Source organism: Hemiscyllium ocellatum, chromosome 5, assembly GCF_020745735.1.
Source record: "Hemiscyllium ocellatum isolate sHemOce1 chromosome 5, sHemOce1.pat.X.cur, whole genome shotgun sequence".
NCBI classification, from domain to species: Eukaryota; Metazoa; Chordata; class Chondrichthyes; order Orectolobiformes; family Hemiscylliidae; genus Hemiscyllium; species Hemiscyllium ocellatum.
This window is the reverse complement of record NC_083405.1, coordinates 82,578,710-82,605,625: the sequence shown is the minus strand read 5'-3', so window position 1 is coordinate 82,605,625 and position 26,916 is coordinate 82,578,710. Positions and strand designations below refer to the sequence as shown.

The following is a 26,916-nucleotide window of genomic DNA, read 5'->3' as shown; positions in this document are numbered from 1 at the left end:
ATTTCACCTGAGACATCTGATTCCAAAGAAAGTCTTCAAAAGGTCAGTGAAGATGGTATTTGTGGGAGTGGTGGGTGAGCGTTGCTCATTGTGCAGAATAGTTATGCTGACTGATCATTGAGTTGGAGCATCTATCAACCAGCATAACATTTCCAAGGTAAGTATGCAGGCACGTCCCCTTATATCCTTCATATATCTTTTGGACGTAGATGCCCAGCAGGCCTTCCAAGGAGTCCTTACATGTCTTTCCCAAATTGAGTCCCATCTCCAACATTCCTGATACCATAATATTTCAGCCTTCAAATTTTGAGAATATTTTATAAGAAATGGTCAGTATTCAAAGCTGAAGCTATGTGAATTTCATAAGCTTGGTGTTAAAAAAGTAAGTAACTGTGTATATACTTAGATTGGAAGTGTGGTACTCAAGTTTAAGTGGTAAATTTAAGTATTCACTGACTACAATTTTATTTTTTGTTGATCGTGTTGGCATTGCCAGTTAAATTTTGGATAATTAATCCTGACTATAGAATTTCTCTATTATACATGACTATTGCTGTCAATGATATTCTTAGGTTTAAGTTTAATGCTTTAATAAAGGTTAACCTATCCACCCTGTATACTGAAATTTCTAATTGAAACAAGTTCCAGCACAATTATAAAACAGCTGATAACTGGTTTATTCACTGCTACTCTCAAAGCCTGAGGCATTAGGTTTTGGTTGGTTTGAACTTAAGTGATTGAATATTAAAGAAATTTAATTCCCTGTTGTTTTTAGTAACAGTTATACTTTCAACAGGTTTTTGAATATCAAGATTCAAGAGGGAGAAGCCCACAATATAATTTGTCCCGCCTGTGACTGCTTTCAACTAGTTCCTGTAGATATAATAGAAAACTTGGTTTCCAGAGAAATGGACAAACGTTATTTGCAGTTTGACATTAAGGTAAGCTTTGTAATCAGATAACCACTTTGAAAGTGTTCTTAACTACTTAATTCAGTATTCATGTGTTTGGTTACATTATATGTATTTAAAAATGTTAGGACACTAACATTGTTCACTTATATGGTAAGTAAAGGAAAGATCACCATAGTCCTAGAGAATTATAGGGCTACACTATCATTAAAGAGAAATGACTGGTGGTGATTTAACCTGTAGGCCACCACTCCCCAGGTGAAGGGAGAGGTTAGAAGGAAGAGTCCTTCATGGTAATGTTCAGCCAGTGCAGGAATTGAACCCATGCAATAGCATGGCACTGCTTTGCAAACCAGCCGTCAAGCTAACTCAGCTGTAATGTTATAAGACTTTAAGTAAAGTGTAGAAAAAATAATATGGAACAGATTAATGGGAACCTGATGAGTAATGTCTTAAAGTGATGACAGGAATTTGAACTCTTATACAAATTGAGGGATGATCTAAATAAACAGCTACAAAAATGTCAAGTAGAGCAAGCAGCAAGTTGCATTGATTGATTTTCACAGATGACAAAAACTAGGAAATTTAAAACACTGATTATTCTTCATTCTCTGTTGAGTGGTATTAACAGTGGACATACAAGGAATTAGGGGAGATGGTGAAGTACTGAAAGCTTTTAATTACATGGAAAACTTTTCTATCATCATACAAGGAACATTTGACATTCTGAAAATGTAAAATTAGTTTTTTAGTGCCAGAGAGATGATTCAGCGTGATTATGAACTCCATGCAACGTAAGAACATTACTGGTAAAGATTCCAGTTGTCACTTTCAAAGGAATGTGAAAAATGTTGATAATACTGTTCAAGACAATTACTTTTTATTTAGGTTTGTGTTAGTTTTCGTTTTGGGATTATATTTTAAAGGTTACTCAAAATATTAGAAAATCTTGTTGTTTTCTAATATTGTTAATTGTGAAGGTGGTGTGTAACTGTGCCATAAAGTGCAGAGGCCAGAAGACATAGGAGCAGAAATGGGCCATTCAGGCCATGGACTTTGCTTCATTATTCAATAAGATCATGGCTGATGTGATAATACTCAATTCTGCTTTCTTAGCTTTTCCATATAACTCTTAATTCCCTTAGTGATTTAAAACTCTGCCTCAGCTTTGGATCTGCCTTTTGGCCCCAGCCTCGGACAATTTGAGAACTAAAAATGCTGGAGATCAGAGGTGAAGAGTGTGCAGCTAGAAAAGCACAGCCAGTCAAACAGCATCCGAGGAGCAGGAGAGTCGACAATTCAGGCATAAATTCTTCATTGAGAATGAGGATTGGGTGCCAAGGGAGCTGTGAGATAAATGGCAGGGGGTAGGGCTGGGGGGGAAAGGTAGTTTGGAATGCGATAGGTAAATGAAGGTGGGGATAAAAGTGTTAGGTTGGAGAGGAGGTTGCAGCAGATAGGTGGGAAGGAAGATGGATCGGTGAGACTGTTCAAGAGGGCGGTGCTGAGTTGGGAGGTTGGGACTGGGATAAAGTCAGGGGAGGGAGAATGGGGAAACTGGTGAAATCCACATTTACCCTGTGTAGTTGGAGGGTCCCAAGATGGAAGATGAAGCATTCTTCCTCCAGGATTCGGGTGGTTAGGATTTGGCGATAGAGGAGGCTCAGGACCTACATGTCCTTGGCAGAGTGGGAGGTGGGGTTAGCATTCAGCTACAGGGCGGTGATGTTGGTTGGTGCGGTTATCCCAGAGATGTTCTCTGAAACGATCCGCAAGTTGGCGTCCTGTCTCCCCAATATAGACCACATCAGGTGCAATGAATGCACGAGGTGACATGTGGAAGTACAGGTAAATTTCTGCCAGATGTTGGTTTAAGATTAGATTAGATTAGATTAGATTACTTAGTGTGGAAACAGGCCCTTCGGTCCAACAAGTCCACACCAACCCGCCGAAGCGCAACCCACCCATTCCCCTACATTTACCCCTTTTACCTAACACTACGGGCAATTTAGCATGGCCAATTCACCTAACCTGCACATCTTTGGACTGTGGGAGGAAACCAGAGCACCCGGAGGAAACTCACGCAGACACGGGGAGAACGTGCAAACTCCACACAGTCAGTCGCCTTGGACGGAGGTAAGGGGGGGGGCGGCATGGACACAGGTTTTGCACTTCTTGTGATGGGAGGGTGGGTTGGTGGGGGGTACGTGGATCTGACAAGGGAGACGCAGAGGTGCTGGTCTCTCAGAAACACAGAGAAGTGTGGGGAGGGAAATAGATGTTTTGTGGTGGGGTCTGTTTGTAGGTGGCGGAAATGGTTGTTGGTAATATGATGAATCTGGAGGTTGGTGGGTTGGAAGATGAGACCCCGGGGAATTCTGTCCTTGTTGAGATTGAAGGGCAGAGGTGCGGGGAGTGGAGGAGAAGTGCTGGAGTGCATCATCGACCATTTAGGGGGGAAATTGCGGTCTTTGAAGAAGGAGACCATCTGGGATGTTCTATGGTAGAATTGGTCCTCCTGAAAGCAGATGCGTTAGAGGTGGAGGAATTGGGAATAAGGGATAGCGTTTTTACAGGAAGCAGGGTGGGAGGAGGTGTAGTCCAGGTTTTTTTACAGGTACATTTTTGTTGGATGTGGAAGGATGTATTGGCCCAGCCTCGACACATCTCTGTAGTTAAGAATTCCATAGATTCACTACCTTCTGAGTGAAGAAATTCCACCTCCACTCTGTCTTAACTGTGTGACCCTTTACTCTAGGATTATGACCTTGGGTCCAGCAGGTTCTTTGAGATGAGCATGCTCAGGTGCCATAAAGTTCCACAGAGGATGATCGATTTATCAATGCAGATGGTAGCATTGACATTTGATTCTGGGTGTAGCTGTGACACAAAGACTTTGGGTCCATACAGGAGAAGAAGATTGGAATGCTGTTCTAGTCCTGAGATCCCCTACATGGGGAAACAATTTTTTTTTCCCATTCACCCTGTTAAGTCCACTAAGAATCTTGTATCTTTCAGTTAGGTTGCCCTCAGTCTTCTAAATTCCAATGGATACAGGCCCAATCAACTCGACCTGCCCTCCTAAGACAGTCACTCCATACCTGGTATCAGTGTAATGAATCTTCTCTGAACTACTTCCAATGTCAGCTTCCTTTTTCTTGAATGAGGGGCCCAAAATGTTCAGTATTATAGCTGTGGTCAGATCTTGCAGGTTCAATTCCTGGCATTCATTCTCAACTGGTGACAAAAAGTGCAAAATTTGATCTGCACAGGTTTTAAATAGGAAAAAGAAAATGAATGTAGAAAGGAGAAAGCATTTGTTTCATTAGCTTATTTCTCCAAAGGAGCACACTGTATATTTCTCTCCTACCTCCCTCCTGAATCCCTGGAATCAAGAAACTTCTAAATGACTCCAGATATTTCCTTCACTGTCATTCAGTTCTTGAGCCCAATGAGGCAAAGTCTTCTGCAAAATCCAGGTTCATCAACTAACGCTGCTCCCCCATGATACCACAAATCTGCACCTTGTGATTTTACTTGTGATGTTATCAGTAACCAAGAGGAAGAGTACTGAAGAGAAATGCAGCCTTGCCATATTTCTGTGATTTTCAAGGAATCCACGATACCTCTACTAGTCAAAACTGGATTTTGGTATAAGTTGGGTTTTGATCCAGCTTGCACAAATGTGAAAGCATTAAATCAGCTGCTCTTTTCTTTGATTCTTAATAATTGTTCTTTGTCACATTTCAGTACTTTTTTTTAAATTTTAGGCATTTGTGGAAAATAATCCAGTTATCAGATGGTGTCCCACTCCTGGTTGTGAAAGAGCTGTAAGATTAACCTGTCAAAGATCAGGTTCTACAATGGACCAGCTGAGCTTTCCTCTACTGAGTGCACCAGCAGTGGATTGTGGAAAAGGACACCTCTTCTGTTGGTTAGTGCACAGAATTTTAAGTTGCAGATGTTTAAAAATTATTTGGTGATTAATTTCTATAGTCTTTTCTATTTTCAGGCATTATAAGAAGTCGCCAGGTGGTTATTTGCTATTTCTTAGGATGTAGAATTGTCATATTCTTCCATGATCGTTTGTATTATTTTATTGAACACAACATACTTTACATCAATTGGATCCCAGAATATAATTCATGATTCTTTCAGCATCAGAGTGCATCAACCCACTATGCTCATGTGATGTGATCATTGCTAATCAATTCATATCGCACCTGATCTGTTGAATTTGTAATTAATGAAATTAAATTCCATTTATTACGTGGAATACTCAGCTTTTTACTGTTAAGATCTACTTTTATCACATCTTGTTAATTTTGACAATTGGTTAATTAAATCTGGAGAATAGACTCCACTGAAAACTTTGCAATATGGCCATAATAATTTCCTGCTCATCTCTGCTTTAGTCAGATTTTCCTTGCTGTCGAGTTTCTCATTTTGCCCCACAGTTCTTGTTGCTCAGTGGCTCAGCCATGCTGCAGAAGAAGATGGTATAATGTCAACAATTATGTATAATTAATAAAAATGTTAAGTCTGCACAGACTTACTGTCAATAAACCTTTGCAGCCTATTTGCAAAATTTCTTTTCCAGTTTTGACCTGTTTGTGCAGAAAATGATATATGCATAATTATAACACTAGTTATATAAAGTTGTCATAATGTACCGTTAAATATTGTTTTAATCAATATTTGAATAACAAAAGTTTTTCACGACTAAATAGCCTCTGAATTTTAACTCATCAAGACTTCCTGTTCCTAACATTACTGCTTCTTTTTCTAATCAGTATTTATGCCCTACCTCCATTTTTATTTCCCTATTTCTCTCAATAACAGGTATTCTTAAATAATAACCACCCAAATCTCACCTTTTAAAGCCACTTTTCCATTATAGCCCTTGCATGTTCCTATCAAGACAGTCGCACTTGCAACTTAACAATCTTATTCATCAAGCATTATTCACTTGCCTAATTACGTCCATGAATTGTAAACTTTTATTTGTTTTCCTTATTTTTTCTGTTTGTTCCTAGCTAATGCAGCACTATTCTTTCCATATACTAATCAAAGTGTTTGCTTTATGCCACCTTTTTCCTATCTCGTAATGTGTTCTAGTGCTATCCGTTTCCAACTTAGTTTCATCACTCCCAACTCACAAGTGAACCTGACGATGAGCCCCAGAGGTTCCAGTCCTGTTGATGTGTAATTTGTCCCTTATCAACTAGAACTGATCCCAATATTACAAGAATCTGAAACCTTCCATCTTGTACAGTACTTCAAACAAATGATCCTTCCTATCCTCACAAGCTGACATCTTTATTCCAGTCCATATCTGTCTCCCTCAGGTGCTTTTCATGCATGCTGTCTCGCTGTCTGGAATTTCTTCTCTGAGGGCTAGGACCTTTGGAATTCCTTGCCACACAGAGTTATGAGGGCAGGGTCCTTGTGTATATTTAAGGCTAAGATAGATTCTTAATCAATAGGGGAATCAGTAGATAGGGAGAAAGAACAATCAAGTGGTAACGAATCAGTCATGATCTTATTGAATGATAGAACAGGCTCAAAGGGCCAAAAGACCAACTCCTCATGCATCTTATGGCCTCACCCACTCACTTTTACTTAATCTATATTTGTAGGTGGAATGTAACATGAAACAATGGGAGGTTGTGTTCTTTGGCAGGAAGAATAGAGAAGCTGAATATTATATAAATGGGAGAAGACTCCAAAAAGCTGCAGCACAACGGATTTTGGGGGTTCTTGTGCATGAATCGTGAAGAATGAAGGAACTGAAGGCATTGATGCTAAGTTTACAGATGACCCAAAGAAAAGTAGAGGGACACTTGGTATTGAAGAAGTAGAGTGACTGCAGAAGGACTTTGACAGGCTAGGCAAGTGGGAAAAGAAGTGGCACATGGAATATAATGTGGGAAAAAGTAAGATTATGCACTTTGGTAGGAAGAATAGAGGTGTATAATTTCTAAACTGAGAAAAGCTTCAGAAATCTGAAGCACAAAGGGAGTTGGGGAAACTAGTTTAAGATTTTCTTAAGGTTAACATACAATTTTACTTGGGAGTTAGGAAGGCAAATGCAACATGGGCATTCATTTCAAGAGGGCTAGAATACAAGAGAAAAGATGTACTGCTGAGCCTGTATCAGGCTCTTGTCAGACCACATTTGGAATACTGTGAGAGCAGTTCTGGGCTGTATATCTGAAGAAAGATGTGCTGGCATTGGAGGAGGTGCAGAGAAGGTTTGCAGGAATGATCTGGGGATGAAGGACTTGTCATAAGACAAACGGTTGAGGACTTTGGGTCTGTACTCAATGGAGTTTAGAAGGATGAGGTGGGTGGGTGGGGTGGGGGGGGGTGCGGAGGAATCTGATTGAAACTTAGAGAATACTGAGAGGCCTGGATAGAGTGAATGTGGAGAAGATGTTTCCAATAGTAGGAAAGGTTAGGACCCGGGGACACAACCTTAGATTGAAGGGATGACCTTTTAGAACTGAGATGAGGAGGAATTCCTTCAGCTGAAGGGTGTTGACTCTGGAACTTATTGCCACAGAGGGCTATGGGAGCCTTATCATTGAGGTTCTTGATTTAGTAAGGGGATCAAGGGTTGCAAGGAGGAGGACAAAGCTGGTTGAGAAATATACTAGCCAAGATTGAATGGCGGAGCAGACTCAATGGGCTGAATGGCCTAATTCTGCTCTGATACTTTATAGTCTTGTGGAATCATAAAAAGCTTACAGTAAGTTCATTGGGCAATAGGAAAGGAAAATTTTCTTTACTTCCCTATCAAGAAATTGTCTAAAGAAAATGGAACATCAAAATTGGAAAGTCTTGCTTAAACACTACAGGGCAGTAGTTAGGTCATACCTGGAATCTTGTGAACAGTTTCAGTACCCTTATCTAAGGAAGGTTGCATTGGCATCAGAAGTAGTCCAGAAAAAAGGGTTCACTAGAGTCATAGAGATGTACAGCATGGAAACAGACCAGCTTGTCCATGCTGACCAGATATCCCAACCTAATCTCATCCCACTTGCCAGCAGCCAGCCCATATCCCTCCAAACCTTTGCTAATTCCTATTCCCATCCAAATGCCTTTTTAAATGTTGCAATTGTATGACCTCCACCACTTCCTCTGGCAGCTCATTCTATACACATACCACCCTCTGCATGAAAATGATGTCCCTTAGGTTTCTTTTATATCTTTACCCTCTCGCCCTAAACCTATGGCCTCTAGTTCTGGACTTCCCCACCCCAGGGAAAAGACTCTGTCTATTTATCCTATCCATGCCCCTCGTAATTTTATAAACCTCTATAAGGTCACCCCTCAACCTCTGACACTCCAGGGAAAATAGCCCCAGTCTATTCAACCTCTCCCTGTAGCTCAAATCCTCCAACCCTGGCAATATCCTTGTAAATCTTTTCTGAACCCTTTCAAGTTTCACAACATCCTTCTAATAGGAAGGCGACCAGAATTGCACACAATATTCCAAAAGTGGCCTAACCAATGTCCTGTACAGCTGCAACATGACCTGCCAACTCCTGTGCTCCGACCAATAAAGGAAACATACCAAATGCCACCTTCACTATCCTATCTATCTGCGATTCAAGGAGCTATGAACCTGCACTCCAAGGACTCTTTGTTCAGCGACACTCCCGAGGACGTTATCATTAAGTGTATAAGTCCTGCTAAGATTTGTTTTCCCAAAATGCAGCACCTCGCATTCATCTAAATTAAGCTCCATCTGCCATTCCTCAGCCCATTGGCCCATCTGATCAAGATCCTGTTGTAATCTGAGGTAACCTTCTTTGCTGCCCACTGCACTTCCAGCTTTGTGGCATCAGCAAACTTACTAACTGTACCTCTTATGCTCGCATTCTTTAAATGACAAAAAGTTGTAGATCCAGCACCAATCCTTGTGGCACTCCACTGGTCACAAGCCTCCAGTCTGAAACACAACCCTCCACCACCACTCTCTGTTTTCCACCTTTGAGCCAGTTCTGTATCCAAATGGCTAGTTCTCCCTGTATTCTGTGGCACCATGGCAGCCAACCAGTCATCCCAGGGATGATCATCTTCAGAGGAGGTTGAGTATGTTGGACCTGTATTTGTTGGAGAGGAGGTTGAGTGGAGACTGTCTTGAAACACAAGAAGATTCTCACAGGGCTTGGTTGTGTAAAAGGTGGAATGTTATTTCCCCTTATGGGAGAGGGGAACAAGAGGGCATAATCTCAGAGTAAAGGATCACCCAATTAGGACACCGATGAGGAGGAATTCCTCCTCTGAAAGTGGTAAGTCTTTGGAATTCATTACTGCAAAGGGCTGTTGAGACTTGATCATTAAATATACCTGAAGTTGGGAGGTCTTCATTTTTTCGTTTGTAAGGGAATCAATGCTTATTGGAAAAAGTAGGAAAATGTAGTCAGCCACAATCTCATTGAATGGTAGAGCAGATCCACTGAATTGAATGATCTACTTCGACTCCTGTCTTTTGGACCATTCAGTTGCTCTTCTCTATGCTAATACAAATCAGAATTGACCTGTAGTATTGATTCAGTGAATCCTCATTTTTGGTGCACTTCCATAATACAACACAGCTCTGTATCATTGGGTGGCCGATATCTTAATTTTTTTTTGTTCCAAATCAATTAATTACTTTGGAAACATTTCTTCCAACTGAGGCTTTTTCGGATACTAACGTATTATTTCTCTTAGGGAGTGTCTAGGAGAAGCCCATGAACCCTGTGATTGCCCAACGTGGAAAAGCTGGCTACAGAAAATTACAGAAATGAAACCAGAAGAACGTAAGACTCGCTTCACATTCTTGTCTGATTCTTTAAAGTCTTTTTTGCATTTTTGTAGTCTGTGACATTACCGAAATTTGAACATTTCACCAATGTGCCTTTTGGTCTATTCCTAACCATTAACCTCATCTGAGTTTTCTCTTGTTGGATTTCTCATTGCTTCCCCACTCCCAAATTTCTTATGATTTGTTGTATTTTTTGCTTTATTCAATCACGGGATGAGGGCATGGTTGACTCAGCAGCATTTATTGCCCATCCATAATTATCCAGAAGGCAGTTAAGAATTAACTATGTTGCTGTGGGTCTAGAATCAGACCAGATAAGGATGGCAGTTTGCTTTTCAGCAAATTGACAATGGATTAATGGTCATCATCAGACTCTTAACTTTAGACTATTTCTATAAATTGAATTCAAATTGCACCATTTGCTGTGGTGGGATTCAAGCCCAAGTCCCCAGAACATTACCTCAGTCTCTGGATTAACAGTCCAGTGAATACCACTAGGCCATCACTTCCGCTAAGCTCTTGTCATCTTTTTGTTCTGAGGGAAAGAAAAATAAGAAAATGCATGCCATAAGACAAAACTGGTTATTTTTACTGAAAATTGCCTCTCTCCACCCTCCTCCCACACATATATTGATCAAAACTTTTCAGAATTGTATACATCTGTTAAATTTCCTCCTCCATCTCTGTTTCTGTGGGAGAAGATTCCTGGTATTTTGTGTCTTCTCTCTATAGCTGCATATTTACATTCTGGAAATCATCCTTTTGAATATGTAACATACACTCTGACTGTAAAGGCTGTACTGTAGTGGGGTGGATCTATGCTACACGCTAGGACTTTCAGGATGCTTTGTCCACATGCAATTTTACTTCCATTCTTTGGAATTCAGTGTCCAGAGTTAAAAGGCAAGGTGCCGCTTTTTTTTTTGTCCATCTGATTCCTTTTACTTTCAAAACCAACATTGACTGTAATTAAAGTTTGAAAAAAAACTGTGAATGCTGGAAATCTGAAACAAAAACAGAAATTGGGGGAGAAACTTGGCAGGTCTGGCAGTATTCCTGGAAATGCATCCAGGGAAGTTATTTATGTGGAACTGAGAAATGAGGAAGGGATGATTACCTTATTGGGATTGTATTATAGACCCCCTAATAATCAGAGGGAAATTGAGAAACAAACATAAGGAGCTCTCAGCTGTCTGTAAGAATAATAGGTGGTTATGGTAGGGGATTTTAACTTTCCAAACATAGATTGGGGCTGTCATTGTGTCAAGGGTTTAGATGGAGAGGAATTTAAGTGCGTACAAAAAATTTCTGATTCAGTATGTGGATGTACCTACTAGAGAAGGTGCAAAACTTGGCAAACTCTTGGGAAATAAGGCAGGACAGGTGACTGAGGTGTCAGTCAGGGAGCACTTTGGGGCCAGTGACCGTTATTCTATTAGATTTAAGATAGTGATGGAAAAGAATGGACCAGATCTAAAAGTTGAAGTTCTAAATTGGAAAAAGGCCAATTTTGATGGTATTAGACCAGAACCTTCGAAAGCTGACTGGTGGCAGATATTTGCAAGGTTAAGGGACGGCTGGAAAATGGGAAGCCTTCAGAAATGAGATAACGAGAATCCAGAGAAAGTATGTTCCTGTTAAGATGAAAGGAAAGGCTGACAGGTATAGGGAATGCTAGTTAACTTAAGAAATTGAGTGTTTGGTTAAGAAAAAGAAGGAAGCATATGTAAAGTATAGACAGGATAGATGCAGTGAATCCTTAGAGTACAAAGGCAATAGGAGTGTACTTAAGAGGGAAATCAGGAGGGCAAAAAGGGGACATGAGATAGCTTTGGCAAATAAAATTAATGAGAATTCAAAGGGTTTTTACAAATACATTAAGGACAAAAGGAGAGATTAGGGGCCCTCAAAGTTCAGCAAGGCAGCCTTTGTGTGGAACCACAGAAAATGTGGGAGATACTAAACAAGTATTTTGCATCAGCATTTACTGTGGAAAAGGATATGGAAGATATAGACTGCAGGGAAATAGATGGTGACATCTTGCAAAATGTCCAGATTACAAAGGAGGAAGTGCTGGATATCTTGAAACGGGTAAAGGTGGGTAAATCCCCAGGACCTGATCAGATGTACCCTAGAACTCTGTGGGGAGCTAGAGAAGTGATCGCTAGGCCTCTTGCTGAGATATTTGTAACATCAATAGTGACAGGTAAAGTGCCAGAAGACTGGAGGTTGGCAAACGTGGTGCCATTGTTTAAGAAGAGTGGTAAAGACAAGCCAGGGAACTATAGACCAATGAGCCTGACCTCGGAGGTGGGCAAGTTGTTGGAGGGAATTCTGAGGGACAGGATGTACATGTATTTGGAAAGGCAAGGACTGATTAGGGATAGTCAACATGGCTTTGTGCATGGGAAATCATGTCTCAGAAACTTGATTGAGTTTTTTGAAGACATAACGAAGAGGATTGTTGAGGGCAGAGCAGTAGATGTGATCTATATGGACTTCAGTAAGGCATTCGACAAGGTTCCCCATGGGAGACTGATTAGCAAGGTTAGATCTCACAGAATACAGGGAGAACTAGCCATTTGGATACAGAATTGGCTCAAAGGTAGAAGGCAGAGGCTGGTGGTGGAGGGTTGTGTTTCAGACTGGAGGCCTGTGACCAGTGGAGTGCCACAAGAATCGGTGCTGGGTCCTCTACTTTTTGTCATTAATATAAATGATTTGGATGTGAGCATAAGTTAGTAAGTTTGCAGATGACACCAAAATTGGAGGTGTAGTGGACAGCGAAGAGGGTTACCTCCGATTACAACAGGATCTTGACCAGATGGGCCAATGGGCTGAGAAGTCACAGATGGAGTTTAATTCAGATAAATGTGAGGTGCTGCATTTTGGAAAAGAAAAATCTTAGCAGGACTTATACACTGAATGGTAAGGTCCTAGGGAGTGTTGCTGAACAAAGAGACCTTGGAGTGAAGGTTCTTAGCTCCTTGAAAGTGGAGTCGCAGGTAGATAGGATAGTGAAGAAGGCTTTTGGTATGCTTTCTTTTATTGGTCAAACTATTGAGTACAGGAGTTGGGAGGTCATGTTGCAGCTGTACAAGACATTGGTTAGGCCACTGTTGGAATATTGCGTGCAATTCTGGTCTCCTTCCTATCGGAAAAATGTTGTAAAGCTTGAAAGGGTTCAGAATAGGATGTTGCCAGGGTTGGAGGATTTGAGCTATAAGGAGAGGTTGACTAGGCTCGGCTAGGGCTGTTTTCCCTGGAGTGACAGAGGCTGAGGGGTGACCTTATAGAAGTTTATAAAGCATGAGGGGCATGGAGAGGATAAATAGACAAAGTATTTTCCCTGGGGTCGGGGAGTCCAGAATAGAGAGCATAGGTTTAGGGTGAGAGGGGAAAGATATAAAAGGGGCAACTTTTTCACACAGGGTGGTACGTGTATGGAATGAGCTGCCAGAGGATGTGGTGGAGGCTGGTACAATTGCAACATTTAAGAGGCATTTGGATGGGTTGTATGGATAGGAAGGGTTTGGAGGGATATGGGCCGGATGCTGGCTATGGGACTAGATTGGGTTGGGTTATCTGGTCGGTGTAGATGGTTTGGACGAAGGGTCTGTTTCCATGCTGTACATCTCTATGACTCTGTGTGGAGAGAAAACAGAGTTAATATTTCAGGTGCAGTGATCCTTCTGCAGAACTGTTGGTAGCTAGCACGAGGTGGTTCACATTGCTGGAGACAGTGCTGGGGCAATGGAGTAGTGGGTGGGGTTAAGATGGGGAGTAAGCAAATAGGTGGAGATAAAGCCCAGAGGGAGAGAAAGACACTTAGACAGGCAAAAGGTGGATAAAGGTAAGCTAGGAACAAAGAAAAGCTGATAACTGGAACCATAAAGTAGTGAAAATTGGTTGGTTCTGAAAGCAGCCCATGTCATGACAGGGCCTAAGGTATAGGGGTGGGTAAAGGGCATTGAGGGAAGTTTTCAGGTTCTAGAACTCATCCTGAAGGCTGCAGGGTCCTAAAGCAGGCAAAACAAATGCTACTATTCCAGTTTGCACTGTCTTCCTGGAGTATTTCAGTAGGCCTGAGATGGAATTGTTGGCCAGGAAGCAGTGGTGTGTTGAAGTGGCAGGCAACTGGAAGCTTGGGGTCATTGTTGCCAATGGAATGTAGGTGTTTGTAAAGCCCCTGCCCCATACTCAGCATATAGACCACCTTTTCCTGAAGAAGGGTCACTCACCCCCAAACATCAACTTTGATTTCACTCCACAGATGCTGCCAGATCTGCTAAGTTTCTCAAGCAATTTGTTTTTGTTGATTGGAATTAACTTGTTGCCAAACGTCTATCAATGTTGCAAACTCAGCAAACATATGACAGTTGTCTGTGTGAATTAGAAAGTAATCATTCCTGTGTGCTTTCTGTCACTTTCCCATGACAATATAATTGAAATTGGGAAACAAGCCTGTGTACTTGACTGCTAAAGCAATGCACATTGAACATTGCCTGTAAAGAAAGCAGTATCTGTAATTTACAGCTTTTCACAATGTTGAATTTTTAAAGTGGTTGGAAATAATTTAAGTTGATAGCAAAATAAAACCAGTTAACCATCTTCTGTAATGCTAACAGTTGCTGGTGTAAATGAAGCTTTTGAAGATGCTGCCAATTGTCTTTGGTTGCTGTCGAACTCTAAACCATGCGCCAACTGCAAATCTCCAATTCAAAAGAATGAGGGCTGTAATCACATGCAATGTGCCAAGGTGAGTATTGTAAACTGACTATCTAGAGAGAGATTGCTAAACTACTTGACATCAGTGTTTTACTAATTGTGTATGGAGCAAATTTGTGATATATTAACACTATTATATAAATGATGATACCCGGGTATATTGTGGAATTATGTATTTCTGTAATCTATTTGGTGAGGTACAGTTGTCATTTTATATTTAATTTGAAGCACCAGTTCCTAACTTTGACATTTTGCAGTAGGAATAATTAACATGATTAGACAAATAAGCAAATCCTTCCTAATTTCGGGCATCTAATGCTCATTCACCTTCTCCAGAAAAAAGGTTGTACTCACTGTTTGTTTTTATCTTCTTTTGCTGTCACTTCCCTATATTTTTCAGAACTACTGCTACCCCCATTTTTTATTCCAAGTATAGAAGACTTAAGTAATTGCATTTCATAGTATTTGTGACTTTTACTTTACATACTTTCTCTTGGGGTTTAACACTGTTACAGACTCTCAAATTCACCAAGTTCCAAATAGGCTGTGAACAGATTCTGCAATACATCTTTCTTAACTTAGTGGGCATCTATCCTTGATGCAACAGTATGTTGGAGAATGGGATCATCGTTAGATGGCCTTTCCTATACTTACCTGGGAATGCAGAAATTTTTGGATCCTCTTAGCTAAGCTAACATCATTATTGACCATATAATGAGGCCTGTTTCGCGACCATAAAATGCTTTTGTGTGGACACAGCCATCATGATTGGGTGATGTTATCTTTCAATATATCATTTATTCTGTGAAGTTATATTGAAATATATCCCAATAAAATTATCATCATTTTAAGAAATAAGTGAACTGTTTGAATTGTGGACCTTAATATTGGCGTCCAATGTTAGAGAAACCTAAAAACATAACAAATAGGAGGAGGAGTAGGCCGTTTGGCCTCTCAAGCTTGCTACACCATTCAATATGATTATGCCTGATCAGTCAACTTCATACCCTGTTCCCACTTTCTCTCCATATCTTTTGATCCCTTTATAGACAATAGGTGCAGGAGTAGGCCATTCGGCCCTTCTAGCCAGCACCACCATTCATTATGATCATGGCTGGTCATCCACAATCGATATCCTGTTCCTGCCTTATCCCCATAACCCTTGGTTCCACTATCTTTAAGATCTCTCTCCATCTCTTTCTTGAAAGTATCCAGAGACTTGGTCTCCACTGCCTTCTGGGGCAGAGCATTCCAGCTGCAGTCTCAGCACTGAACCTTGTGGTATCCCACTGGTCACTGCCTGCCATTCTGAAAGGGGCCTGTTTCTCACTACTCTTTGCTTCAGCCAGCCAATTTTCAATTCATATCAGTATTTTGCCCCCAATACCATGTGCCCTAATTTTGCTCACTAATCTCATATGTGGGACTTTATCAAAGCCTTTCTGAAAGTCCAGGTACACTACATCCACTGGTTCTCCCTTGTCCATCTTCATAGTTACATCCTCAAAAAATTCCAGAAGATTAGTCCAGCACGATTTCCCCTTTGTAAATCTATGCTGACTGACCTATCCTGTTACTGCTATCCAAATGAGTCATAATTTCATCTTTTATAATTACTCCAGCATCTTTCCCACCACTGACGTCAGGCTAACCGGTCTATAATTCCCTGTTTTCTTCCTCCCTCCTTTCTCGAAAAGTGGGACAACATTAGCCACCTTCCAATCTGCAGGAACTGATCCTGAATCTATAGAACATTAGAAAATGATTACCAATGCGGGATTACTAGTGCGTCCACGATTTCTAGAGCCACTTCCTGAAGTACCCTAGGATGCAGACCATCACGTCCTGGAGATTTATTAGCCTTCAGACTTAACAGTTTGTCCAACACCATTTCCTGCCTAATATAAATTCTCTTCAGTTCATCCATTACCCTAGAAGCAGCGAAATCGACGTTTCAGGCAAAAGCCCTTCATCAGGAATAAAGGCAGTGAGCCTGAAGTGTGAAGAGATAAGCTAGAGGAGGGTGGGGGTGGGGAGAAAGTAGCATAGAGTACAATGGGTGAGTGGGAGAGGGGATGAAGGTGATAGGTCAGGGAGGAGAGGTGGAGTGGATAGGTGGAAAAGGAGATAAGCAGGTAGGACAAGTCCGGACAAGTCATGGGGACAGTGCTGAGCTGGAAGTTTGGAACTAGGGTGAGATGGGGGAAGGGGAAAATGAGGAAACTTTGAAGTCCACATTGATGCCCTGGGGTTGAAGTGTTCCGAGGCAGAAGATGAGGCATTCTTCCTCCAGGCATCTGGTGGTGAGGGAGGCCAAGGACCTCCATGTCGGGTGGTGAGGCAGCAGCGGTGAAGGAGGCCCAGGAACTTCAACCCCAGGGCATCAATGTGGACTTCAACAGCTTCCTCATTTTCCCCTTCCCCCACCTCACCCTAGTTCCAAACTTCCAGCTCAGCACTGTCCCCATGACTTGTCCAGATTTGTCCTACCTGCCTATCTCCTTTTCCACCAATCCACTCCACCCTCTCCTCCCTGACCTATCACCTTCATCCCCTCCCCCACTCACCCATTGTACTCTATGCTACTTTCTCCCCACCCCCACCCTCCTCTAGCTTATCTCTCCACGCTTCAGGCTCACTGCCTTTATTCCTGATGAAGGGCTTTTGCCCGAAACGTCGATTTCGCTGCTCCTTGGATGCTGCCTGAAGTGCTGTGCTCTTCCAACATGACTAATCCAGAATCTGGTTTCCAGCATCTGCAGTCATTGTTTTTACCAGTCTGTATGATCCCTTCTTGAGTTTTCTGCTCCATTGATTCTGGTGTCTTTCTTCTCTTATTCTCACTTTCCCTTTAACTTCCTCAAATTTCCAGTTTGTTCCCCCCCCCACTTAGTTTCAACACACCTGTGTTACAGTGGCAAACCTGCCTGCTAGAATGCTAGTCCCCCACCTATTAAAGTGCAACCTGTTCCTCTTGTATAATTTATCCTTACCCTAAGATTTAGGTTGAAGAACTATACGAAATCCTTCTTGAAAATATTCAATGTTTTCAATTTAATTCAAACACTTTCTCAAGCAGAGAATTCCACAGAAATTTCTCCTCACTTGCCTTAAATGACCCATTCTGTATGCTGAGGCTGTGACAGATTGGTACTGGACTCTCTGATCATCGGAAGCATCCTTTCTGGGTTTCTCCTGTCAAGTTCTGTTAGAGAAGTATAGGTTAATATGAGCCCCTCTTCCCCCAAACACCAAGGAATATAATCCTTAACAGTTCAACCTGTCCTCATGCATCAGTCTTTCCATCCAAGGAATCCATCTCGTCAACCTTCACTGTACTCACTCTAGCAAAAACATCATCCTCCAGGTGAGACCAAAATTGTACATGGCAGATCAGGTGTGGTCTCACCAAGGACCCATACAGATTGCAACAAGATATGCCTGCTTCTGTACTGAAGTCCTGTCACTTTGAGGGCCAGCATACCATTTACCACCTTCACTGTATGTTTTCAGTGACTAGTGTGAAAGGATATCCACGCCTTTATGAACCTGCCATTTCCCAATTTATCATCATTCAGCTAATCTGCCTTCATATTTTTGTTATTAAAGGTGGGTAGCCTTGCATTTATCTATATTATCATGCATTTGCCTATTCACTCAACTTACCCAATCACACTGAAACATGTCTGCATCCTCCACAGTGCAAATATGATTTTTGCTGGATATGTTTGGAAGAATGGAAGAAACACAGCTCGTCCACTGGAGGCTATTATAGATGCACTCGATATGAAGTAATCCAACAGGTTGAAGAACAGTCCAAGGAAATGACAGCTGAAGTAAGCATTTTTTTTTTGGAAGTGAAATTAATAAGTTGACGTTTTCAGTTTACCTTTTTATGTGATACCTTCTTCAGGTTTCTGTGGTTTGTTCTTGTCTTCTATGCTTATTTGCTTTTTTTTAAAACCTCATTGCATTATAAGTAAAAGCGGAGGTGGTTGGGTTGGTGTGAAGGAAGAAATTATGTTAATAGTTTTTCAACATAATGTGCTGGTCTAAAATGTGCTTTTTATAAAATGTCTCATGTAGACTTGTTTAGCTTGTATTTCTTCTCCCTTTGTAAATTTCTCTTGACTCCTGACTTGATGTAGAATATTTGTACAACTGCTTATCTCAGTCCTCCTTTTTTGAGTAAATATTGTGTATTTATATCCATTGATTATTTTGTCGAGAAATATGCAGTTGGCAAATCTGTCTTCTGTTTCAGGCCGAGAAAAAGCACAAGAAATTTCAGGAACTGGACAGATTTATGCACTACTACACAAGGTTTAAAAACCACGAGCACAGTTATAAGGTATGTTATGGCAGAAATATTTGTCATTTAATACTGCCGACTTTGAATCAAATAAAAATCAGCCCTTTTTGTCTTTTAGTTAGAGCAACGCCTTCTGAAAACTGCCAAAGAAAAGATGGAACAACTGAGCAGAGCTCTGAAGGGAGGTAGGTGATAAAACCAATAATTAATATACTCTGAAGAGATTAGTGCTATTGTTTTATGGCTGGCACACTCTTGTACAGAAGTTTGGAAAATAGCCTGGAGTTACAAAGCAGGTTGTTTTCTTTTATAACATTTTACAGAAGGCATTTTGACTCCTAAGGCCTGGGCAACTTTCTGAAAGAACTATTGTTCTTGCTTTTTCTTCAAAGTCTTTAGTTATACCAATGTCCTGCCTGTGAAAACTTGCTTCCTGTTGTTACATTTTATTGCTCTTTTGTGACCTTTTGTCAAAGACATTCCTGTGGTTACTGAATAGAAACTGCGTATGTAAACTTGTCACACTGCAAGTGCATACTACTGTTGTGTATTACTTCAAATTTGAGTCATTCACTCCCCAGTCAGAGCTGCAAGAAAATTCATAAGTTCCAGTTGCCTCTGCTTCCTATATCCAAAATTACTGCATGTTTTGCTTTAGAGTACAAAATCTAGTGCAGACACAATGGGCTGAAAGACAGCCTTCTGCACCACAACAATTTGGTGATTCTGTGACCCAAGTATTTCTTTTAAAAAGTGATTATACATCATGGGGGTTATTTTGGAATTTGATTTGCATCTGTATCCCACAATCCAATATTCTCTTTTTGTTAATCCTCCCTCATCTGCAGGCTGTATTTAATCTTGGCTTTCTTCTTGTATTACAGCAGATGATTGAACTTTAAAGAATATTAGTTTATGTTGAAAACTGTGAACGATTTTACTTCCACTTCTGTTTTTGATGGGTCATTTTGTGAACCAGCCATCCTCTGTGTCTTAAATAAAAATTCCCCCCTCTTTTTTTTCCACTTAACCCAACTAGTGGCCACCTTAAATTTCTATCATGATGTTTATGACTTGCCAGAGTGAAAATAAATTGAATCTATTTACCTTATTGAAGTCTTCAATATTTTTTGACACTTTCCAGAGGTTCTGTTAACTTGAGGTTTGATTGCATTTTGGAAGCTCAATTTTCATCTGAGGAGAAGTGGTCAGAATAATTTTTCAAATGCTTCTCAAAATTTTCTTGAGTTGTCTTTATTCATGTCACATTTTATCAGCTGGTATGTTACATCATAACAATACTGTATTTGTGTTGATGTGTAGGGTTTTTTGACTTGGGCAGGAGCAGATTTGGAATAATTCATACATATCCTCAAAAATAACACCCCTTCCATTAAATGTTAAGCCATGACACACACAGGAAATATTCATTCCCAAGATGCTACAGTATTTATGTTGCTATAAAACTGAAAGCATGTGTGCAAAGCTGGATGCTTTTAACAAGGCAGTTACAGCTCTATCTACTGCAGCTCAGAATGCAATCTCAGATTTAAATTTAAAAATTGGCAGTGTTCATTTCAATAGGAGTCGCTACAATTTTCCCAAGTTGAGTAACTCCTGAAGTATGCAACCTTCAACCAGAGATTGTACATTCGTTCACAAGGAATTCATTACCTTCTGTGATTTAAAGTTTTCTTGGATCCCAGTTAACTGTGTTTTTCTTTATCGACATGGTAAAATTGTTGTGTCTCTTTTCTGTAGCTCTCCTCTTTTCTCTCCACCACCCCAGACACCCTCAAAGCCTCATTCTTTCCCATATATCCCTCAAGCAGCTGCTTCTTCCACCGCACCCCATTTGTAACCTTCCTGCATCCCCATTTGCTGTCTCCTAAATCTCCCTTCCCACCTATTGCAGACTTTATTTCCCATACCTCTCACGGCTGCCTTCTCAATTCCACATACCTGTTGTAGCCATCTTTTGCCCCATTTCCCTTATGTTGGCAAATATATTTTTGAAGTGTGCACAGGATGGTTTTTAAGACTTCTGTTCAGGACCCAACAAATGAAAAGTCTATCCTAGATTTGGTATTGTGCAAAGAGAAAAGGGTTAAAGACAAGAGGGTCCAAATGCCTTTTAAATGCTGCAATTGTACCAGCCTGCACCCCTTCCTCTGGCAATCATTCCATAGACACACCACCCTCTGTGTGAAAAAATTGCCCCTTAGATCCCTTTTAAATCTTGCCCCTCTCACACTGAACCTATGCTCTCTAGTTCTGAACTCCCCCACCTGAGGGAAAAGACTTTGTCTATTTATCCTATCCATGTCCCTCATGATTTTATAAATCTCTATCAGGTCAGCTCTCAGTCTCCGATGCTCCAGGGAAAACAGCCCCGGCCTGTTCAATCTCTCCCTATAGCTCAAATCCTCCAAACCTGGCAACATCCTTGTAAGTCTTTTCTGAATCCTTTCAAGTTTCACAATATCTTCCCAATAGGATAATCCAAAGGGTTTTTATAATATATTAAGGACAGAAGGGTAACAAGGGAGATAACTGGACCCCTTAAAGTTCAGCAAGGCAGCCTATGTGTGGAGCCGCAGGAGATGGGGGAGGTACTAAAAGAGTAGTTTGCATCAACGTTTACTGTGGAGAAAGACATGGAAGATAAAGAAGGTTGGGAAATAGATGGTGACATCTTGAAAATGTCCACATTACAGCAGAGGAGGTGCTGGATGCCTTGAAATGCATAAAAGTAGATAAATCCCCAGAACCTGACCTCAGAACTTTGTGGGAAGCTAGGGAAGTGATTGCTGGGCCTCTTGTTGAGATATTTGTATCATTGATAGTCACAGGTGAAGTCCCAGAAGACTGGAGGTTGGCTAATGTGGTACCACTATTTAAGAAAGATGGTAAGGAAAGGTCAGGGAGCTATAGACGAGTGGGCAAGTTGTCGGAGGGAATCCTGAGGGACTGGATTTACATATATTTAGAAAAGCAAGGACTGATTAGGGATAGTCAGCATGGTTTTGTGCATGGGGAGTCATGTCTCACAAATTTGTTTGCGTTTTTTGAAGAAGTAGCAAAGAGGATTGATAAGGGCAGAGTAGTGGACATGATATATTTGGCCTTCAGTAAGGCATTCAACAAGGTTCTCTATAGGAGACTGGTTAGTAAGGTTAGATCTCATGGAATACGGAGAACTAATCATTTGGATACAAAAATGGCTCAAAGATAGAAGACAGAGGGTGGTAGTGGAGAGTTGCTTTTCAAATTGGAGGCCTGTGACCAGTGCTGTGCCACAAGGATCGGTGCTGGGTCCACTAATTTTTGTCATTTATGTAAATGATTTGTGTGTGAACATAGGAGGTATAGTTATAACTTTGTAGATGACATCAAAACTATAGGTATAGTGGACAGCAAAGAAGGTTACCTCAGATTACAACGAGACCATGATCAGATGGGCCAGTGGACTGAAGAGTGGCAGATGGAGTTTTAATTTGGATAAATGCAATGTGCTACATTTTGGAAAAGCAAATCATAGCAGGACCTCTACGCTTATTGATGTATGAAGTCCTTTAGTAGAGAATGATCGTTGCATCATTGGGATAGAAAATTACGTGGTCCAATCTGAAGATCAGGTTTTTAAAACAAACCGTGTTCTTTCATGAGATCTGAGTGTCACTGGTAAGGCCAGAATTTGTTGTCTGTTGCTGATTGCACTTGAGCTGAATGGTTTGATATACCATTTCAGAACTAATCCCATTGTTATTTCTCTTGAGTCGCATATAGGCTAGATTGCCAGGATGACCTGTTTAATTACCAGAGAACTTTAAATGAGTGTCTACAACATTACTGAAACTAGCCTTATTGTGCAGATGTAATCATTGAATTTGAATTCTGCTAGCTGCCATGATGAGATTTGAACACATGTATCCAGAGCATTATTCTGGGCATCAGTATATTACTATATTGAGACAGTTATTGTTAAGTCGTTAAATAATCCATTATTCTTTTAAGTTTTCAATTAGACTGAAGTTATCCAATAACTTATAGTGTATGAATCAAGCATGTTTTAGTTCAAATCTTGTAGTTTGACCAATCAAATTGCATCTAGAATGCAACGTCTGTCACTTCCCTTTAAAATAATAAAATACCTTAATATATTTTGAGGGGGTTCGATCTGGTCCATAACAGTTGGATTATCCACGTATAGAAATAATCACAGATTTGACTAAGTTAAGAACATTACTGTGGATATTGGACTTATCTTTGCTAGGAAGAAATCTCTTCTGATTCTCTTGGTGTATTTTTTGTTTATCAACCTCCAATGAGTCAGGACTCCAGATCTGTTGTTTTGTTAAGGATCTGTGTCTCCTGCTAGCAAGATTATATGCACTGCTCAATTTCGTCCAACTTAGCATGACTCCAGCAACATTGATCCCAGAAAGCCATGTCAGAGAGCAGACTCGATTCTCTTTAAATGTCAGTAGCCCTGCTAAGATCTATGCTGCAGAATTTGCATCCAAGATCACTGAGTGAAGTATACTGCCCATAGTATTCATCTCTGTAACTGGGATTGGACTGAAAGTTAATGTAGCCAGAGCAACATGAGTTACGATCTGGGACTTGGAGCTGGAGCCATGAATAGATGTGCTATGGAGCTGATTTAGTAGATAGATTGATTTGTTGTGCTGCATCACCAGATCTAACTGGGAGTAGTAATGGAGGCAAATTCTGAGAGAGAAAACTGAGATAGGCAAAAGTAAAAGCATTCTGCTATCTGTGAGACTCCTCGCATTACCTCAGTGTCAAAGAATGCACACTATTAGGTTTACCTCAGATCTTATAAATCAACATAAAGCAATACTAAAAAATGAAGTCTTCTATTTCCACACTGTGTATTAATCTTAACTTAGTCATAGAGATGTAAAGCGTGGAAACAGACCCTTCAGTCCAACACGTCCATGCCGACCAGATATCCCAACCCAATCTGGTCCTACCTGCCAGCACCTGGCCCATATCCCTCCAAACCTTTCCTATTCATATACCTATCCAAATGCCTCTTAAATGTTGCAATTGTGCCAGCCTCCACCACTTCCTCTGGCAGGTCATTCCATACACATACCACCCTCTGTGTGATGCCCTCCGATGTCCAACGATACATGAACAGCAAAAGTAGTGTCAGTTTCTTTCACTCTCTCTCTCCTGCGCTGACCTCACCATGTGCTTCCTTTGTCTGTTCTTCTCCCTTTTAAAACTGCTGTTGTTTTGAGGGTTTTTTTTCTCCAAAGTTCCAAAACAATGCAACAACTGAGTGAATTACTATAAAACAGTAATTGCTGCTCCTAGACTTTGAGCACCTAAAATACCTTAAGAAAGGAGCAGCTGTTACCGCCAGATATTTTTCCTGTCCTCCATCTTGGATTACTCAGAATCCTTCTCCTGTAGCTGACTGTCTAATTTATCTTTCATTTGCTTAAATTTGTATACTCCAGCCCGAAAGTCAGGGCTTATTGACTAGTTTGTTTAAATTGAGGGCATGAAGGTTTGAACAAAGTGTTTTTTGCATAATTGGCTCACTATTGAATACATCTTAAATTTAAGTACCAAGAATTATGAAGCTTGCTATACATGCAGATACTGGGAACATGGATTTAACCTTGTGATGTTGTCCCTGAGGCTCCAAACTGGACATATATGCAACCTCCAAGGGCAAATTCTTGGAAAACCTGTCTCCCTGCAGTACCACTGTGACATAATTGTGACTTTTTACATTGTTCATCTAGAGCAAGTTGTATTTTCCAAATAAATATCAAAACCTTCTTTACCAGGATTATACTCGATAGGAACTAAGTTCATACTATAGAAGGTAACTTACCTGAGAACTAAACAGTCCTTATTTTCTGTGTATGAAACAGGACTTAATTCAATAATTAATTGGTTGAAAAGAATTTTATGCTTTGGGGTAGTCCAGGGAGCTTGGAGGATGCTTCTCCAGCTGTTTCATTTTTTTTTGTTTTGGAAAAATAACAGTAGGCAATAAAGTATCATTCTTCACTGTGTAATGTGTCTTGCTTTATCTTATCAGTTGAAGGAGGGTCCCCAGATACCACTTTTATTGAAGAAGCAGTACATGAACTTTTGAAAACCAGACGTATCTTGAAGTGCTCCTACCCTTATGGATTTTTTCTGGAACCTAAAAGCACAAAGAAAGAAATATTTGAGCTCATGCAGGTACTTTTGCCAAAAATCAATGATGTAATATTAGGTTTTCTATTTGCTAAAAGTTTTTAATTAATTAGTGTATTGATAAATATAGAACAGAGTACACAATGTGCTAGGAAACTTGTGTAATGCTAAGCTACATAACTTCACGAAGCTTTCATCTATGCACAATAAGGTCCACTGGTTTTGAGCCAATATTTGAACTGTGCAATGGCAACATTTTTTCATCATGGATTCACACCAACTGAACTAGCTAAAATAATGATATTCTAAAGAGGCTGGAGTTGGCCCCATTTGTAATTATTGGCAAAAACAAAGTAAAATGCTGCAGGTGCTAGCAATTTGAAATAAAAGCAAAAAATACTGCAAGTCGTCAAAAGATCAATAGTGCCTTTAGAGAGAAAAGAGTTAATTTCTCAAGATTGATGAAGAATCAGAGACCTGAAATAACACTTTCTTTCCACATGCTGCCTGATCTTTTGAGGACTTTCAGCATTGTGTTTTCAATCTCTGACCAACAGCAGTTTGTGGGATATTTCATGCCCCACGTGAAAGGATTTGTATCAGTAAAAGTCTGGTAGACCAAAATCTGCGTACTCCTTCCATGACCGTATCTATTGTTATGCAGGCAATAGAGTAATTAGTTTAGTCACACCAGACGACTATTGAATTATTGCTGATTACATGGAAAGTTCTTCAAGTTCAGTGCTAAACCAACCATTGTAGACATGCATGACATACAGATCACAGCAGTGTCATTGCCTACTTTGCACAAAACTTGCAAAACACTCTTTCTCCAATTCTGCATACAGTACAAGAAGCTTGGTCGCTAGTTGAATCTTGCTGAAACAGAGCTACATCACTCCACGCCTGGTCAGCAAAATATTTGATGTCATCTCCAAATTGAAGGAGAGGCATTGAAATATGTTGAGCACCTCCAATTCTTTGGCAGCCACCTCTGTTTGACCACCACAACCTCCAAAAGTGAGTCAAGAGTCGTCCAGTATACAAGGCAGTTGTCACCATATTCTTTACTTAAGCCAAACCTCTGCTCTATCAACGACAATTAGCAACAAAGAAATTCCCCCAGCCTTGCCTCATTCGGGAGGATGTCAAACACACTTTTGTCTTTTTGCTATCAACTCCACCATCAAGAATAACTCCACAAACCTAACTTCAGTTGACTGGGCATTGTATCCAGATGCAGAAAAGTATCTCTAAAGCTGTTTATTTCTAAATTAAAATGGCCAGCATTGGATGATGGAGAAGAGAAAATGCTTCCTGGTCATGTTGAAGTGCTTCCTAAAGCACAACAGCATTGACGTTAGTGACTGGGAGAAACTTGTACCAATTAAGTAAATTAAAAAAAAGAAATCCGAAGATGTGCAGGTCAGATGGATTGGCCGTGCTAAATTGCCTATAGCGTTAGGTGCATTAGTCAGAGGCAAATGGGCCTGGGTGGGTTACTGTTTGGAGAGTCGGTGTGGACTTGTTGGGCCAAAGGGCCTGTTTCCACACTGTATAGAATCTAGTCTAATCTAATCTAATTTAATCTAATTAGCATCCTAGAGATTTACAGCATGGAAACAAATCTTTTGGTCCAACGCGCCCATGCCAACCCAATATCCTAAATTAATCTAGGCCCATTTGCCAGCACTCACACCATATTTCTCTAAGCCCTTCCTGTTCATATACCTATCCAGATGCCTTTTAAATGTTGTAATTGTACCAGCCTCCACCATTTCCTCAGGCAGCTCATTCCACAGACACATCACTCTCTGCATGAAAAAGTTGCTCCTTAGATCCCTTTTATATCTTGCCTCTCTCATCTTAAAGCTATGCTTGCTAGTTCTAGACCCCCCCCAACCCAGGGAAAAGACTATCTATTTACCCTATCCATGCCCCTCATGATTTATAAACCT

The 26,916-nt window shown here is 40.6% G+C and overlaps 1 protein-coding gene across 4 annotated transcripts in view; it reads left to right on the top strand.

Annotated features, from left to right (window-relative positions):
- Positions 1-26,916, top strand: part of ankib1a (ankyrin repeat and IBR domain containing 1a) — a 94,923-nt gene that overhangs the window by 45,268 nt on the left and 22,739 nt on the right. For all 4 annotated transcript variants that reach the window (XM_060824919.1, XM_060824920.1, XM_060824921.1 and 1 more), the window contains exons 8-15: positions 797-941; positions 4,682-4,845; positions 9,636-9,724; positions 14,358-14,488; positions 18,159-18,293; positions 18,722-18,808; positions 18,888-18,954; positions 24,858-25,003. In XM_060824919.1, coding sequence (XP_060680902.1) covers positions 797-941; positions 4,682-4,845; positions 9,636-9,724; positions 14,358-14,488; positions 18,159-18,293; positions 18,722-18,808; positions 18,888-18,954; positions 24,858-25,003 — 964 coding nt within the window. The remainder of the gene's footprint in view (positions 1-796; positions 942-4,681; positions 4,846-9,635; positions 9,725-14,357; positions 14,489-18,158; positions 18,294-18,721; positions 18,809-18,887; positions 18,955-24,857; positions 25,004-26,916) is intronic.